A 19,152-nucleotide genomic window follows, 5' to 3' on the forward strand; every position below is an offset into this window, starting at 1 on the left:
TAATACTATGTGATTTACTATTTGATTTTTGTGTCTTGTGACAGTAAGCTGACAGTTTGGAATGTTACAGTGTTAAACTTGCATTTTTAGTATTGTACCATTCCACAGGAAATAGTTTGTTTTCATGGACTGAGTGTTATACTGACAGGCTACGTTTTGAGACCTCTACATGTAGATTTTTTTACCAAAAATGCAACAATATGTGGGTCTATATCACAAGATCAACTCTTCAGAAAGTTGAACTTCATATGGTCAAGACCATATGTTCGACTTTCCGAAAAGTTGAAAACAAAAATCAACAAAAGTCTACATTTTTGCAGGGGAGCAAGCCCCCCGGCACCCACATACCCCCTGTAAATCGTATATACCAACTATAATATTGCACTACAGTGCGGAAAGGGGTAAATTCCCCGATCCCAACTGTACTGAGATCTCCATACAAATGCTTTGACTTTTACATTTTTATAACATTTTCAAAGGCATGTCTTGTAGTATTTTGTACCATTTCTGAGATGCTTGCCTTTGATGAATTTGCATTAATTTCCAGTAATTGTCATTAGCAACTTGTAAAGGTTCATGCTGCCACAACTCACAGAGACAATGTGGTATGCTATTTATGTACTTTGATGCATGATGTTGCAAAGATCCAAAATGTAACGTTTTCAACCATGGCCTGGTCAGAGGCAAAAAAATAGTAACAGAAGTAAAATAAAGTACAAAAAAATGAAAGAATCATTGCCAGTGAGCCAGAATAATTATAAGAACTGCATATGGTAAGGATTCATCACATTAAAAATTATAAAAAAAAACATAGCAATGGAAAAACAATAAAAAATTGCTAGAGACTGAATTAGTGCAAGACCATTTCTGCATGGTCTGGTGCCTTAGTCTGTGGTAGGTTTGTAGTAGTGGCAGTATTATGAATTCTGCAACACAGTCTGTGCTTCTGTACTTTTTATAGCTAAATATACCTGCTTAAAGTTGCATTACAATGCTTTTCTGTTTAACTTTCTGCTTTGAGTCTGTCCAACCCCTTCTACTGAGGCATTAAGCTAAAAGTTTCTGAAATTCTATCCACAGGACTTGAGCTCCAGTTTGATTTTTTCCCCAACTGTCTCACGCTTCTTTTGTTGTGGTTTTAAAAGGTTGTGTCTGGCTTCCACACAAAGTCCCACCCTCTCATCTTTCACTGCTATTGTCTGTTGTGTGACCTATTTAAGTACTTTCCCACCCATTGTTTTCCATATATCCATATATCCATGATACTAAGTCCCCACCTAGAAAAACAGCATTGCACTTGACTAAACCACCCTTACTACAAATTTTCCCCTGCTCATTTTCCCCTGTGTTCCCATCTGCTGGACACGGTAGCCACACTCTGAGGTGGGTCCCGAGTTAATCCTGGCCCATCCTTGGCAGATAAGAGATTTATTTTATTGTTTTCCATGTCAGTTAGTTGTTTAGAGTGCCACTGCTTTATTTTTGCTTTATTTGTTGATTTTGCCTTTAAATCATTCTAAAGGTCCCTATTATTACTTGAAATTGCCTTGTCAAGGTAGTTTAAGTTGTGTTGTAGCGTTACACTCACAAGTAATCTTTCTTGGTGTTATTACATCAAGAGCTTAGCAGTGCCCTATACAAACACAAACTCCCAGAAAGTGAATTTTATCAGTAAAACTACCTTTATAACGAAACCTGTAACTTAGTGTGGCTAAAACAAAGTCATTGCATGGAGACAAGCTTAGAGCAGCTAGTTTGCACATTAAACAACATTACTATCAAATCGTATTGCAATCTAACCTAGTATAGTGCCAAACCACTGAGACCACCCAAGGAGACCTTCATATAACTCGTCCCACAACCTACAGTAGCCCACACAAATACAGGTCCAGACAACATGGATATGCAATTTTCAAATGTTTCCATAGCCATTTTGGTAGATATGGGCATCCTGAGACAGTGTAACAATTGTGTCATGTTCACAGACAATCCTTAAAAAAACACACACAGTATGTGAGAGATACACATACACAATTTCACTGGAGGCAAAAATCTCGCATTATACAGACAAGCTTGTCAAGAACAAACACATCTACCACACAGTGTCCACTACACACACAGACCAACTTATGCTGAAGTACTAAAAAGCAATCTTTCCAAACCTCAAAGACCTCCTAACTTATAAACAGTGACACCTATCCTCAGCAATCTCTAAAGTACTCACCAGAAGGAAGGAACACCAAACACCACACATACTCCTACACCCAGCGGAGCTCCAAGAGCAAAGCCCATATGGCAAGCCAATACATTACCCAGGCCTCTTGTCATAGGGTACTCCATTGTACAGCATATTGATTCCCCACGCACTTGAATGAATGAGGAGGGGATTATTAGTGGCTTATCTGGAGCCAGGATCTGCCAAGTCACACACACACACACACACACACACACACACACACACACACACACACACACACACACACACACACACTTCTATCATAGTCCAAGTGGGTGTTAATTACCTGAGCCATACCTCCCTGGGCTATATGAAGAGAGACGTGGTTGATCTCTCTGAATATGTGTCTCAGGCAGATATATGCCTTGCTTTGAGCAGCAGTATATTCTCACCAAGGATGATGCCACAATATGAATAAAAGATGGTTGACTTCAATAATTGGCTTAGTTTCTGGTGTTTTTCCAGGGGGATTCAATATTTGACAGCATGGAGGACATGATTAACAGACCACATTTGCTTTGCAAAGGATAGTCTGCTCCTGTGTCACCTAGGCTTCTGAATATTGTCTAAAACTTTATCCACCCCATTTTAGGCAATTCCAAATTGACAAACTTGCTAATACAGCAAATAAAACCCAAAGAAACTTAAAGGTGTTACTGCTCAATTCTAGGAGCCTAAACAAGAAACTCCCCACGCTACAAGCTTCCCTCATTTTGAAAAATATAGAGATTTGCTCCGTTACCAAGACGTAGTTTAAATCCACAGAAAGTACTCCAGCAGTGCAAGGCTCCAGTGCCTTCCACACACTTAGACCATCAGCTACAAAGACAGAGGCAAAAGGTGCAGAAGTCTCAGTCTGTATTAGCAACAAGCATAACTCTATGTTGGTTAAACAGGACGATGCCCTGGGATTTATCAACATGTAAATCACCACAGACAAAGTCCCACACATCCTAGAAAGCTGTAAGTTACCATGTATGTCCCTAGAATCCCATAGCTCATACCTAGACCCACTGGAGACACTCAACATGAAACCAAAGACCCTATTCATGGGAGACTTTAGCTACCCCTCTATAGACTGGGAAAAACACTGCCTCATACTCGCAGGCACAATGATTCCTGGACTTTATTAACACAAATACCCTTGACCATTCAAACTTACTTGACCTGGTACTCACCAATATACAAAAGTGTTTCAACTCCCTTCCCCCAGCGTCACGGCCTCACTGGTGAGGTCAAACCACAAAACTGTCTCCTTTGAAGTAAAAATCAACTCAGTAATCTCAGCAAACCCTATAACAGTTAGGAACTATCCCAAAGCAAACTATACCCTATTAAGTGATAGTTTATCAAAATTCAAAGCCACTCCTAACACTGAGTTCATAACAACCTATGCAGAGTTGTTCACAGAGACCCTGAACAACCATGTAAATGACTGTATAAAGGCTGCTATACCTACTAGAAGTAAGCCCAAAACAGTCTCTTACAACAAGCCACACTGGTGGAATCCTAACTTTAATAGGGTATATAACAAAAGGAAAAAGGTCATGGCTAAAATCAGGAAGATTAACTCCCATAATGATAAGAGCTCTCTAATTAAACTAAACAAGAACCTAAGAGGACTAATTAAGTCTAGCAAGGCCAGTTCTGATGTCAAGATAGCCTGACAGGCTAAAGACAACCACAAGGCCTTTTACAACTATGTCCAAAACCACAAAGGCCGAACTAGTCATCAGTGTTGCCACCTTCACTGAGCAGAGTGACATAGTGAATTTGCTACCTAACAAATTCAGCTCAAACTTCACACCCCACTTCCCCTTATTTTCCTCCATAAAATACCTACTAGCATAACCATCCAACTATTAACAGGGAGCAAGTCTTGGAAGTGCTCACTAAGGCCAAAAACAGAGCCTCAGTAGGCCCTGACAGTATCCCAGAGTGCCTTCTAAATAGCTGGAAAGATGACCCATCAGGATCACTTGACTTGCTTTTCAACTATAAACTCAAAACAGGCTTTGTGTCATGAGAGTAGAGGAATGCAACAGTTATCCCACTTCACAATGGTGGACTATCAACTGATCCCAGAAACTACAAAGCTATTAGCCTCACTAGTCTAACATGCAAAGCTGTGGAGTGAATTATCATGGAAATGATCAATAAAGACACAGGCAACCATCAGACACTGTACCCAATCCAGTTTGGCTTTGTCAAGGGAAGATCATGCATACTGAACCTGGTGAACTTCTTTGAGAAGGTCACCAAGGTAATGGATGAGGGAAAAACAGTGCACACCGCTCACCTGGACCTGGCTAAGGTGTTTGATACAGTACCGCCCTTGGGTATAATTGACCAACTCACCAAACTGAGCATAAACCCTGATGCAACTCACTGGATTCTAGCAGGTTCACAGACAGCACCCAGGAAGTCAGGATTGTGCCATCTCCACTAAGAGACTGGTCACCAGAAGGATACCTCAGAGTTCTGTGCTGGGACCACTCCTATTTTGCATCTACTTATTGGAGGTAAAGGCTAATGTCAAGGGCCTTTGGCTGACCAAGTTCTCAGATGACTGCAAATTGGGAGCTATCATAGATTCCTTCCATGACACAAACATCTTACAAAAGGGTTTAACACAGACACGGCTTGTGCCAAAGTCACAGAATAAAAATCAATGCCAAGAAATGCATTATAGTGCCTTTTGGAAAACCTGCCACCCAGGCTAATTACTCCATTAATAAGATGCCCCTAAAAGATGACCCAGTAATCAGGGATCTGGGAACATATATAGACAGTAATCTGGCCTTTAATCAACATGTGGCCAAGGTAGTAAGAAAATAATTCTATGTCATCTGACATATTAGTAAGGACATGGTATCCAGGTCCAAGGAATTCATACCGCTGCTTTATTCACCCCTTATCAGACCCATCACTGAGTATAATGTCCCCTTTGACATGTCCCTGATCAGACATATGTGACAGCTGGAACATCCACAAAGTTTCCTTACCAGGAGAATCCAGGGTACAAGCACATTGTCCTGTACAGATCACCTTAAAGTCCTGTCTCTATACTTGATATCCTACAGTTTACTGAGAGGTGATCTATTCCTGGTGTGCAAAGCATCTTTGGATCCAGCTCTGAAGGACCTTTTGCACATCCACAAAACGAACAGCAATATAACCACTACATCCCAGGATTTAAATTTTGCTTGTGACATGCATAAGACATATTAGCGAGATAGATATGTGTCTCAGAGGATCCCAATGCTTTGAAATAGGCTTTCCATCCATGTGGAGCACAGACAGTCTATCCTTAACTCTAGTTAAGTGTAACCTTGACCAATGAATGGGAAATCAGAAATTCATCCCGGGTGTGGCCCACATGTATCTGATACACAGAGGCAGGCAGTAATGCCCAAACTAACAATCCACCCTCCACATAACCTCAGAAAACTCCTTAACTAACATACTGCCCTCCTAATAAGCACCCAAGATACATAAGGACACAATTGGGTTGGATTGCATAGATAGGTGTATAAAGGCCCTGGTGGTGGTTAGCCTAGTATGTAACTATGAACCTATGAAGAATCATAAACAGCAAAGGTATCCATCCAGCCATCCTCAACCCCTTGTTCCCATTTTTGCACATGGGGTTGTATAACACTATAAAAAGTTAAACACATGGTATAGAAAATCATGTGATTGACAGTAATCTAATACAGTAGTCATAAATATGGAGAGAGTCACTGTGTTAAAAAGAACAAAGCTAGTAAAATACAAAACAGAGACAAGTAAATCCAAAAATCAGCACACAAAGCTGGAATCAGGTCAAATACGTCAGCAAACAGTCTTTATTTAATATACGGTTAGCGCTTTCATCTGGTATAACTCACCAGACTTCATCAGACAATGTAAAGAATCACAACCCTTCTTAAAATACTCTTCCCAATTAATACATCAACCAATAAGGTAGCAAACTCAGTTAAGCATTTCATTACATCACAGATAAAACTTTTAAAGCAAAACTTTCCATTTTTGCTTCATTATATTTCATCATCTAACTCATCTAACTTTAAACATAAACAATATAAACATTTACTAAAGTATTACTACCGTAATTATAAGAAATATATATAAAAAAAGATTTTTAAATATATACATAGATATATGAACATATACAAATATATAAATAAAATAAGCATTGACATGTGAAATTTATATACATTTCAAGCACTTTTATTTCTAAAAATTTACACTTTGGACATTATTATGAATAGTCAAATGATCTAAATAACACCTATACAACCACCCTATTGTTTATTACCTTGTGTTTGAGAGTGTAAAATGTTAAAAACTATATATACAAACTTCAAAAACTAATGAGTTCATGGGCTCTATCTATCAAAGGTTTTTAACTTCAATCTACTTGTTATAGATATAGTGTCGTTTAACCCTGGTGGTAAATGAGCATTTAAATATAATTGCCACCAGGTCTCTCTGTCCTCTAAAAAAAGTTTCCAAGGACCGCCCCTTGTTTCACTCTTTACCTGTTGTAATACTACAAATTTAAAACTGTGGTTTGGGTTTTCTTTAACATGTTTATATATTGCATTTTTTTCTTCCTTTTGTTTTATCTCATATATATGTTCATATATTCTTTGACTTAATTTTCTCTGGGTTTTACCTATATAAAATGCATTACATTGACTGCAAATACTAGCATAAACTACACATTGTATATAGCAGCTGTATTTCCCTTTAACATTAATCACTTTCCCTCCTATTTTTACAGTTGAAGTTTTCATAACATGCTTACATTGTTGGCAAAACCCACAGGGAGACATATGCCCTTCTTGTCCACTTTTTGTAGGTCTTTCCAATAAACTTTTCAAGTTGTTACCTTTTCTAAAAACAATGTCAGGGCATGGACCAAATGTATCATACATCGTTTTTTCTTGCGTAAGAATAGCCCAATTTTTCTTCATTACATCTTGTATAATGTGACTATCTTTCGAATATGTACAAACAAAATGACAAAAACCCCTTTTAATAGCATTATTATAGGGGTCTTCTTCTTTGTCTAGGGCCCCTATAATTTCTCCAGCTTCCCCTCCAATAACAGAGGTATTGTTTGTTACTGTTGTTGAAGCAAAAATTTTTTGTACAATGTTTCTTTGTTCATTTCCATTTAAAATAGGTTTATATATAGCTGTTTTCCTTTTGTTAATTAGCTCTTGCTGGTTATTACACACTAAACGTGCTGGGTACCCTCTATCTAAAAACATTTTACCCATAAGGTCACATTCCCTCAAAAAATCTTCAAACAATGTATTCATACTAGCAGCCTGGACTAATTGTCCTTTTACTATGCCGCGTTTTACATGTTCTGGGTGACTACTAGAAAAATGTAACATAGTATTAGAATATGTGGGTTTTCTAAATATGATAGATTTAATACACCCATCCCCACTTCTAGTAATCAGTACATCTAAATAGGAAATTTCATACATGTCACTATTAGCCGTAAACCTAAGAAAACTGGTACTTTCATTTAAATATGTAATAAAATTTGTAATTTCATCCCTTGGTCCAGTCCATGCCACAAATAAATCATACAAATATCGTAGGTATAACATGATGTGAGCAAAAAAAGAAGACTTGAAAATAAATTGTTTTTCTCAATAGTCCATCACTACATTAGCAAATAAGGGTCCACAAGGGGACCCTATTGCTACACCTTCCATTTGCTTGAAGTGGTGCCCATCAAAATATAAATAGTTGTTACATTACAACATTACATACATAATGTTACATTACATAAGGACACAATTGGGTTGGATTGCATAGATAGGTGTATAAAGGCCCTGGTGGTGGTTAGCCTAGTATGTAACTATGAACCTATGAAGAATCATAAACAGCAAAGGTATCCATCCATCCGTCCTCAACCCCTTGTTCCCATTTTTGCACATGGGGTTGTATAGCACTATAAAAAGTTAAACACATGGTATAGGAAATCATGTGATTGACAGTAATCTAATACAGTAGTCATAAATATGGAGAGAGTCACTGTGTTAAAAAGAACAAAGCTAATAAAATACAAAACAGAGACAAGGAAAGCAGTTAACACAGCAAAGTTGTTTAATAACAACACGTAATTGAACACTTCCTAAACATGCATTCAGCTTAGGGCATCCATGAGTTCTATATGAAAATCAGTCCGGTTTAGTGCTAACAGTTGCAGGAAGGGGGTTCCTGGTAGGAGTACCCATGATGGAGAATGCATAATCACTTGTTCTAAGTTTCTTAGGATATTTCAGGTCTGTAACTCTTCTAGTTCCAGGTGTGCGACTGCACTGTTCTTTCATTATTACTACACTGTTGCCTAAAAATGAACAATGGCCCATGAATGGTAATAGAGTTAGGAATGAATACAGCAATGTGCCACCTGTGTTCTTAAATGGCAGTTTTGCAGTCTGAGACACTCAAAGTTGTGCATTCTACATGTTGTCAACAGCATGCACTTGTACATTTTGAAAGTGTTTGAAGAAATTGTAGGATCAAGCTGGGAATATTACAAGTTAACTAGAAAACCATCTTTAGTCTAAGACAAAAAAGCTATGCTTTGTCAATGGTTAACCTGCCTTGAGAATGTCAGAAAGCAGAATGTGTCTAGGTCCAGATTATTTTTGACTGCATATTGATGTTAGGTGTTAGCATCATGAGAAATCCCAGCTAAGTACCCAGATATCTGAGGAGTGCATGTGTTCCAGTTTATATAATGTGTTTATATTGATCATTCCACTTTCAGAAACTGTACATATTCTAGCAGAAACAGGAAACAACATATTTTGTATTTTTCACATTCTGCAGTGGGTTCTTCTGTCTGAAGCATGTAGTGAGGTCTGTCAGGTCAGCCTGTGGGTCATTTTTAATGATGTATAAGGAGGACAGAGGGCAGAAGGTCAGAAAGTCATCTGCATCATACCAATCTAGTGTCCATAATGATATAAACTTCCCTTTTTTCTTACAGTCCTGCAAGATATATTCATTCTTATACCTCCAGAATGATATCCCTCTCTTGTTTAAATGCACTTCCCATCTCATATAAGAAATGCAGATGTTATTGCATTACACTGTTATATTTATTTGGTTTAAAAAAAGTGATGCTCTTTGTTTTTTTTTAGTTTCCCCCATAGCACTTCTACCCCCTTTGAATCCACCTCATAATTTTTCCAAAGTAGTTTTATTTTGCCAGCATTTGCCTGTTTAATGCCTAACATATATTTTGGTATGGCTTCAGTTTGCATGAATATGTTCTTTTATCAGTGACAGGAGTTTTGAAGATGCAAATAAATCAAATGACAGTTTCAGTGATTTGTTTATATATATATATATATATATATATATATATATATCAAAAATATTTTTATTGAAATTTTTCAATACATAAAAACAATACATTAAACAGTGAAAAGAACTAGTTAACAGCAACATAAAGCATGTATTTATAATAGGAAAGATAATACTTTGAACCTATAACTATGTACAAAATATACAATAGAAGTCACAACAATGAACTAAAAATGTTGTGTCTAATGGAATGGAACTAAACTTTAACATATATATTTCTTAAGTTTTATTCATTATTTGTTGCTTATTTGGAAGCTTGTTTTAAGGGTTTATGAATGTTGCATACTTGTTTCGCTGTTTTATTGAGTCTGCAGTTCTGCTTCTAGAGGGCAGCATGGAGTCTCAGTATAGGTTTTCTTAGCTCTTTCAACACATTTGTGCAACCATGGACATAGTGTATTTAATTAAGGGGGGTGGGGCTGCAGTTGGGGGTGGGCTTACCACACTGTAAAAACGTTTTTTTCCTTTTTATGTTTTTCAATGAAACTGCACTATTCCACTGAGCTCTGCAGTTTTAGTCATATGTATTGCTTTATAGTGGACTGATTCTGTTTAGGCTTCAGTTCCATGACATAAATTTAACTTTGCAACTATATTTACTATGATATATGCTTTAAAATTATCATTTTTCCTTAGTAGCTATCAAATTTTACACATGGCATCCTCTGGCTATGTTTGTCTATGGGCACCAGATTTATTTATTCGCTTCCTTATGCGTTCTAATAAGTCTAACCTTCCTTGTGAACACTGCTGCAGATCCCCTGTTCTTGCTAACATCAGATATTATTAGGTCACCTGTTCCTATTTGCAATATGTGCCATTCTGGGCATTTCTTTCACCTCTGCCTTATCCTTTCCTATCAGTTTAGAAGGGAATCTGCAAATAACGAATATACAATTTTCACTGCCATTTCACATTTCAGGATTATCATGTTTGTTTCTTTGATCCCTTTAATTACTTAGCAAGAACCTTCTTCTCTGGCATTACCTTCTGAATTATAAACCTATGTTGTAGAGTAATGTAACAAAATAAAGAAACATAGTAATATAAAATGGTTATGATGATATTCTATGTAGTAGTATAAAAAGTAGGAAGACACATAAACAAACAAAAAAATCTGATGTAAAAAGTCCCTACCCATTCCTTAAGAGTATATGCCTTGGTACATTGACATTCTGTCCACTTTTCCCTGTGAGTTATGTTTCCTGGAGTCCTCTAATATCTATGGAATTGTCTTCAATCAAGGCTACCGTTCAGGGAGCTTCTTGCTCAGACTTCCAGAGTTGTCATTGCTTTTTATTTTCTTGTAGCCTTGCCTATTTGTGTTCTCTCGTCTCTCTCTCTCCCTGCTGATTTATTTCAGATATTAATTTGATTTGTTGTTATTTGTCAGCTTCTCTTTCTTTATGGTTTCTCTGGCTGAGCTACCTGCCCCTTAAGTCTTACTAGTTTCCCCATCGTACCCATCTTTGAACCCTTGATTCAGATGTGGCTCAACCTATGATTTAATGATCAGGGTTGCTGCAGTGCTAGACAGCACATGCTACCTTTTCATTGAATGTGTCAACGTTTAACTTAATTCATCATTTAGGGTGATTTGATGAAGGCATATGGAGCTCTTACTGGTTCTTGCCTGGATTTAAGTTTGTTTTCAGGTGATTACTATATTCTGTAGAACCTGACCACATTGTATTCTCAAGCTTGGAATATTACATAGCCTAACTTTGCACCTGGATTTCATCTCTCAGCCTTTATATGCATCCTAAAACTTACAGTGCCTGTATTTCCCACTTCTACTGTTCCTTAGGTTCTGCATGGTAGCTTCACTATTTGTTTAACTTAAGGTTGACCTCTAGCAGATAGGTGTAGCTCCTTCAAAGTTCATGCCTTCATAGGTTTTAGAGACTTATACCATGACTCACAAGCTATTAGTAAGTACATGACAGCAGGCAAAGAGATCCACAGAAAAAGTCACAGCCATGATCATCTGGGTTGCCTGTACTGGTCTCCACAAGGAACTGATGAAGAAAAGGCCAAATAACATAAAAAGTGGCTGTGTTAACATTGTTGTACTACTGAAACAGTTATCTTAAAAGTGTGTGTGTGTGTGTGTGTGTGTGTGTGTGTGTGTGTGTGTGTGTGTGTGTGTGTGTGTGTGTGTGTGTGTGTGTGTGTGTGTGTGTGTGTGTGTGTGTGTGTGTGTGTGTGTGTATACATATATATATATATATATATATATATATATATATATATATATATATATATATATATATATATATATATATATATATATATATATATATATATATATATATATATATATATATATAGATCTATAGATCTACAATGGTATCTTATGTCCCATTTCATTTAAAGACTGGAATTTATGTTTAATGTCTGCAGCCCTACAGCAATTCCTAATGGCAGACTGATCCTAAAGGGGCAAGTATTACCTTTTAAGTCCATTTCCTTTTGTCTAAGACTTGGTTGTGATAGTACACTCCTGGTTTCTTTACTCATTGATTGTTGAAATCTCCTGTAGCTGAGACTTGCAGACTGCAACCTTCATCTCCTACGGTTACTACAGAACTCTTGCTGCGTGATTAAGTAGTAGCTCATGTTAGCAGCACTTTGCACTAGTACCCCTCCCCTCCGCTTCACATCTTACTAACATGACAGTCGCACCCAAGTTATGTCTCCTTTGTCTCTTCTGGTCTGTAATGAAAACAACTTCAGGTCCTCTAGACTGTAGTCATATCCTTTCTGTTGTATCCAACATACACTTCTGGTGACTTTGCTCTGGACTCTTACAGCAGTCTGATGCCCTTCACCTTGTATGGGCACCAGAATTGCTTCCAATATCAACTGGGGGAGTAACACTAATGACAGCAGAGGCTTTATCCCCTCATTTCATCTGTAATGTTCTTTTCCTGGATTTCCTTGCCTTGCATGACATGGATCCCACTTATGTGTGCTTTTTTGGGGGGGTTGTATCAGAAGGACAAAAACTGACAAGAGCAAACATCAAAAGACCAAACCAAGAACATAAAAACCTGGAAGGTCAAAAAACAAACACAGCAGCCTTCATCCCCACACCCCCTGCTAATTATCCAAACTCCAAGATTACACTACAGTGGGGAAGGGAGCAAAATCCCAGTTTCCACTGTACTTCGACCCTACACCATCAAGGTATTTGTTGTTTGACCTTCTGGATTTTCAGTGTTGCTGGTTCAGACTTATGATACTTCTGGTAGGAAACTTTTTTTATGTATTGTTATATTGTTTGTGTTTTCATATTATTTATTACTTTGCATATCAGTACTTCATTCTAAGCACTCAAACCTGAACTTGGATGATTTCACTGTATTTATTTTATGGACCACCCTCTCAAAACACACTCATATACACACACACACACACACACACACACACACACACACACACACACACACACACACACACAGACACACACACACACACACGTATAAAAATGGAAATATGTTACTGAACTACAAGTTCTTTTTGAATATTAATATCATGCAGAAAAATTAACCACATTAATAATGTAATAATTGATTTTATTCTCAACAGATTTTGCTATCAGCAACACTTTTTTTCTATTCAGAGAAAGAAGATTTCAGCGAATGCTTTGAAAGTGAATTATCAAGAACAATCTGCTCGGTAGGTTTCTTGCATTTAAATGCTTACCTAAATTTTTAAATGCAGCTTAGTAGGAATAAGTGATATTTCCTCTCTTTTACAGTCTCTTCATTTGCATCATTAGCATTTTTACAATACCTTAATCTGCTTGGTTTCACCCTACTCAAATGGCTCTAAATTTGGGCCCCTAATCATAACAACCATAACCTGTAACTTCAGTGCACGGATTTTGATACTATATATATTTACTTATGTGTTATTTAATTGTTTACCCAATGAGTTGTGAGCAACAGGTATAACTCTCTTTCAGCTGTGAATCGGGATATTGAAAGAAGGCTGATCTCACCAAATCCAGTAATTAAATAAATAAATGACAACTCAGAAGCATGATATAAAATATCTGTAATGTGGAAATAATAAAGGATGATGTGAAATATCTATAATATGACTATTTTTCATTATCTTCCACCTTTTTGTTTGTCACTCTACAGACAGGAAGTATTTAAGCCTTCAAAGTCAGAGCAGTATGTTTTTATCCAAAAATTACTCCACCTAGACCATGTCATTACATTTGACAGCAGTAGAAGGCAGTAAGTCTGTCTTTAAATGAATTTAACATTTTTCCCTCACTCCTTCCCTCCCTACTTCCTCGACCTTTGTTTATCTCTGTTCCATGTCCTTTTGAATGTCTGTTTGGATTCCCCATATTCCATAGATCCACAATCCCCTTTGTGAGGAAGTACCTTCTAAGGTTCAGGTAGTGGCTGGTGCCTACAATTTGCTGCCTATGTCCTCTCTTCCCTCCCTGTCCCTCCCACCCCTCCCCTCCACTTCACATCTTACTAACATGACAGTCGCACCCAAGTTATGTCTCCTTTGTCTCTTCTGGTTTGTAATGAAAACAACTTCAGGTCCTCTAGACTGTAGTCATATCCTTTCTGTTGTATCCAACATACACTTCTGGTGACTTTGCTCTGGACTCTTACAGCAGTCTGATGTCCTTCACCTTGTATGGGCACCAGAATTGCTTCCAATAATCAACATGTATCATGACCAGAGCTTAATAGGCTTGGTATAGCAGAAACATTAATTTTTTATTTCTGGATTCCCCATCACCACCCCCACCTGGGATACCTTTTGTTTGCTGCTGCCTTGGATATGTCACTCTGATCTTGGTTAAGTAAAGTTAACTAAAGTTAAGTAAAGCAGACACCCCCACATTCTCTTTCTACTCTGCTGTCATTAGTGTTACTCCCCAGTTGATATTTTACACCACAAGGCATTAGTTAGGATCATAGGATCATAGGAGATTACTAGACTAATGGCTAATGGCCCTTACAAGCCTAGCCAAGATTTTATCCCCAAAAAAGAAACCTCAATTAGCACCTGTCACCCCTGTCAATGAGGGAAACAGGTGGAACCCCTGGGACAAATATGTGGTTGCCCATCCACTCATCAAGGTTGCACTTGAAGAGGGTCAGCGACGTACTTTGTTTGACGTGTATGGGGAGTCTATTCCCGAGACGGGCCAGCCACTGGGAGACAAATCTGTCTCTCTAGCAGGTTTTGTTAATGTTACATGTTAGATTTAAGCCATTTGATTGGGTACTATGTGAGGAGTTAGACTTACAGATAAGGAGCATCTCTAGTAGAGCTGGGTCTGAGATTGCCTTGTAGGTGAGACACAGATCACCTCTGAGCAATCTGTATGATACAGAGTAGAGTTTTACTGATTTGAGCCTGTCCACGTAGGACAGGTGTTGGAGGCCATGGATCCTCTTAGTGAGGTGTTTCTGTGGTCTTTCCAGTTGGTGCAGGTATTTGGAGAGGTACATACCAAACCGGGTGTTGCCTAATGAGGGAGGAATACAGAGAGGTAATAACCTCCTTTTTTCTGGATGTAATCCCTTTACTTATGAGATGAACCAAGTAAAAGGTTTTTCTGGCCACTGTCGTTACATGATGGTCAAATGTGAGATTGTTGTCAACTTGTGTATCCAGGTCCCTCACCACAGGTTGTGTGCTTAGGGGGTTGCTGCTAATGTGGTAGTCAGCAGGGGCCGTGTTTTTGCCGAATGGTATGATAATACATTTTTTGCATTTAACTTAAGGCCATGAATTTGGCACCAGTCATTTGTTGCTGTGAGACCCTCTTGAAGTATGTTAACATCATTTGGGGAGTCAATGACAGCACCCAACTTACAGTCGTCCACACACTTGGTCAGCCACAGGCATTTTGTCTTTCCCTGGACCTCTGAGAAGTAGATGCCAAACAACAGGGGTCCCGGAACAGATCCCTGGGGGACACCACTAGTAACAAGTCTGCTATCAGAGGTAGTGGCACCTATTTTGATCTTGTAGGTCCTACCAGTGAGCCAGTTGGCCACTCACCTAATGAGATAGGGATTTACATCAATTTCTATTAGTTTTTCGATGATGCCTAAGTGGGGGATTGTGTCAAAGGCTTTGGCCAAGTCAAGGTAAGCTCTATATACTGACTTTCCCTCATCCAGTGCCTTGGTGATAGTCTCAAAAAAGTCAACCAGGTTCAACAGGCAAGATCTGCCCTTGACTAATCCGAACTGGGTGGGGTCAAGTGCTTGGAGATTGCCTATGTCCTTGTTTATGAGGTCCATAATGATACGCTCCACGGCCTTACAGATCAGACTTGTCTGGCTAATGGGGCAATAGTTCCAGGGTCAGTAGTGGCACCACCTTTGTGCAAAGGGATGACAATGGCAGTTTTCCACTCTGCTGGAAAGAAGCCAGCGCTTAGACTATGGTTGAATAGGGTGCTAAATGGTGAGCCTAATTCTTGCTGGAGATGTTGCAGAATGCAGCCTGGGATACTATCAGGTCCCATGGAAGCTGTGTTCTTTGCCTTGGATAGGGCCTTTAACACTTGATCTATGGAGATTTGAGGTGCGGCAAGTATCAGAGATGTCGAATGGGCCTTTGGGGGACAGTGGGGGTGAAGTTTGCACTGAACCTATCTGCTAGCAGGTTGGCTAAGTCAACAGGATCAGTGTAAGTGGTACCATTAAGAACTAATTCAGAACAAACCTAGGCATTGCCACTGAAAAAGACTTTGTGGTTAGCCTTTTATTCGGAGGCTAGTTTTGATTCATAATTGGCTTTGGAGGTTTTCACTATTGATCTAATTTGCTTGTTGAGGCTAAGGAGGGAGTTTTTCCAATTGGGAATTTGTGCCTTTTTACCCTTGGACAACAGTTTCTTCCTTTTGTTGTAAAGCCTGTTAACAGAGGATGTCCACCACATAGGTTTGTGTTTCCTTAAGGAGCAGGTTTTAGTTCTCTTGGGTATGGCTGAGTCCATACAGTTGTACAGGTGCTTGTATACTGCACTAGCATACTGTTCAGCATATTTGTCTGCATCCTCTGGGGGGCAGTGGTGTGAAGCTACTGATACCCTCCCTTAGAGGGTTGTAGTCAGTTTTTGAGAAGTTTTTAGTCTGGTTATGGCTGGAGGGGGGGTTTGGACAGGATAGACACTTAGAATGAGACAGTCCGATGGTCTAATCTCATCAAAGAAGAACGTACTATCGGGGTGGTGCAGCAGTCGCTCATGTTGATATGAACCAAGTCTAGAAGGCTATCTCACCTTGTGGGGGATGAGACAAGCTGGTCTAGTGTGGTAGAACTGATGGAGTCAAGGAATCGTTGGGTGAGTGCATTAGAGCAGGAATAGTTCACCCAGTTTATGGTGGGGTAGTTGAAGTCACCAAGGATCAGGGTGTTAGGGGGTACCTTGATGGACTCAAGTAGGTCCAGGTAGGAGGAGTTGGTGTCCTGAGTCATGGAGGGGGGTTCTATAACTGGCTATAACTTGGATAGGTGTCTTGCTAATTGTCAATTTCACCTGGAGAAGTTCTAGTGCATCATGCTGGCAAACCAGTCTGGAGATGTGCTTGTCCTTAATGAAAATAGAAACACCACCACCCTTAGTCTTCCCAACCTAGTTTTGAGGTCAGAATGTGTGGAATGAGATATAGCCTGGTAAGGCAGGGGTGCTCTCTGCAGCCTTGAACTATGTTTCTGTGACTGCACAGATGTCAGCATCTTCCAGTGCCAGGAGAGCCTCCAGTGAGTGTATTTTCAGGTTAAGGCTCCTAGTGTTAAGCAGCATGACCTTCAGTTTGCTTTTTGACAGATCTCTTATGTTTGAAGATTTGTCTGTGGGACACTGCCTAACAAAGGCACAATGAGGGAGGCAAGAGCCTTGGCCAGAATCCTGAATCACAGGGGTGACAAGTGGAGGCCATCCAAGCATTGAGGCCTGTCAACCATGTCATCTCAGGCAGACAGATACTGGATCCCCTTGGATTGTTACTAGAAACTAAGCCAATTGTTGAAGTCAATTATTGCATTCTACAATAAATCTTTTGCCGTAAATGTAATGATGGCATTATTGGCTACCAAAATACATATCTAGTAACTATTTTTTCATTTTGAGCATAGTATTGTTGAGAACATGTCAAAGACCATTTCTATGAAACTGGTATTTCTTCCTTCACCAAGATTGGAACAGGTCCATTCTGGTTTATATATATACTAGCAACACAACAGGTTATAATACATCATAAATGTATATCTATAATCTGTTGTGTCTGAGAATAAATTTTAGAATTTACACACAGTTTATCAATTTGTGTGACTTTACTCCTTCCACATCTTATGTATCTATTAAATGGTTTCCTATTTTGCCCACATCTTTAAATTTTATTCATATTTTTCTTGATTTTGTCTCACACTGTGCTGAATTAGTTTGCCCAGCTATTTTATTTCAATGTTCAAAGCTGTAGTTCAACCTTGTTTCCATTTCTTATATGTTTTGTCTTTCACCTTAATCAAGTATCTTGTTCTTATGGAAATATATCCTCCTGACACTGTGTGCCTAGATCCTGATGTTAAACATTTTTTTTTTATTTTTTGCATTCAAACAGTTTCTCTTTCAAAATTTTCCATATTCTTTCTGCAGTTTTTCCACTGAATGCATCACTCCCGTTAGTTTTACATAGTGACTGTTTTGCTTCCATATAATCTGTAATTAATCTTCTGTGCATTGGTTTAGGTTTCAGTTTGGCAGAATTATCTAGCAACAAATTAAACTTTATAACCCCATGATCACTGCGCATCAACAGTGGTAAAACTTGACATGAAGTAACAGTATTTTTTTTAGGAACCCAAACAATGTTTAGTATGTTCTGTTCATTGGTATTTTATTTTACAATCTGAAACAATTGTTGATCCTCAACATGCTTTGTGAATAATTTCCATACCAATGTTGTTGAATTAATATTATTCCAGTCTGTTTCTGGTAAATTTTAGTCCGCAGCCACTATTATTATTCTTCCCTCCTGTGTTTCATGCAAGAAATGTATGAATTCCTCTAGGCCATCAGCACGTGACTTTGGTGGTCTATATACTCCAGCAATTGTTATATGTTACAGGGTTGTCTTTATTGTCACAGTTACACAATTTATAGTATTGGTGTTATCATTGAACATGTAATAATCACAGGTCTCATAATTATCTTTAATCCCTATCATAACACCCCCACCTGAATTGTTAGAATGTCTGTTACAGTAAAAACATTTATACCCTGACAGAACTGGTTTCCAGTCATTGTTCTTTAATCATGTTTTTACAAACAATAACAACAGTAGTCTTGTAAGAACATAGCAAATTTTCCAGTAAAAAAAAACTTTATTATTAATACTCCTAGCATTAACAACCATCAGATATGCATCAAATATTGCTATCTGTGAACTTTTAAAGTTTCAACCTGGCAAAAATGTTGCCTTGTGTTAGTCAAATATCGCAAAATAT

General features: G+C 38.4%; 1 protein-coding gene across 2 annotated transcripts in view; it reads left to right on the top strand.

The window, feature by feature from the left end:
- Nucleotides 1–19,152, top strand: part of LOC122801095 (glutathione hydrolase-like YwrD proenzyme) — a 1,228,450-nt gene that overhangs the window by 1,110,932 nt on the left and 98,366 nt on the right. For both annotated transcript variants that reach the window (XM_044070614.1, XM_044070615.1), the window contains exon 12: nt 13,235–13,324. In XM_044070614.1, coding sequence (XP_043926549.1) covers nt 13,235–13,324 — 90 coding nt within the window. The remainder of the gene's footprint in view (nt 1–13,234; nt 13,325–19,152) is intronic.

Source organism: Protopterus annectens, chromosome 4.part1, assembly GCF_019279795.1.
Source record: "Protopterus annectens isolate FY-2018-M chromosome 4.part1, PAN1.0, whole genome shotgun sequence".
NCBI lineage: Eukaryota > Metazoa > Chordata > Ceratodontiformes > Protopteridae > Protopterus > Protopterus annectens.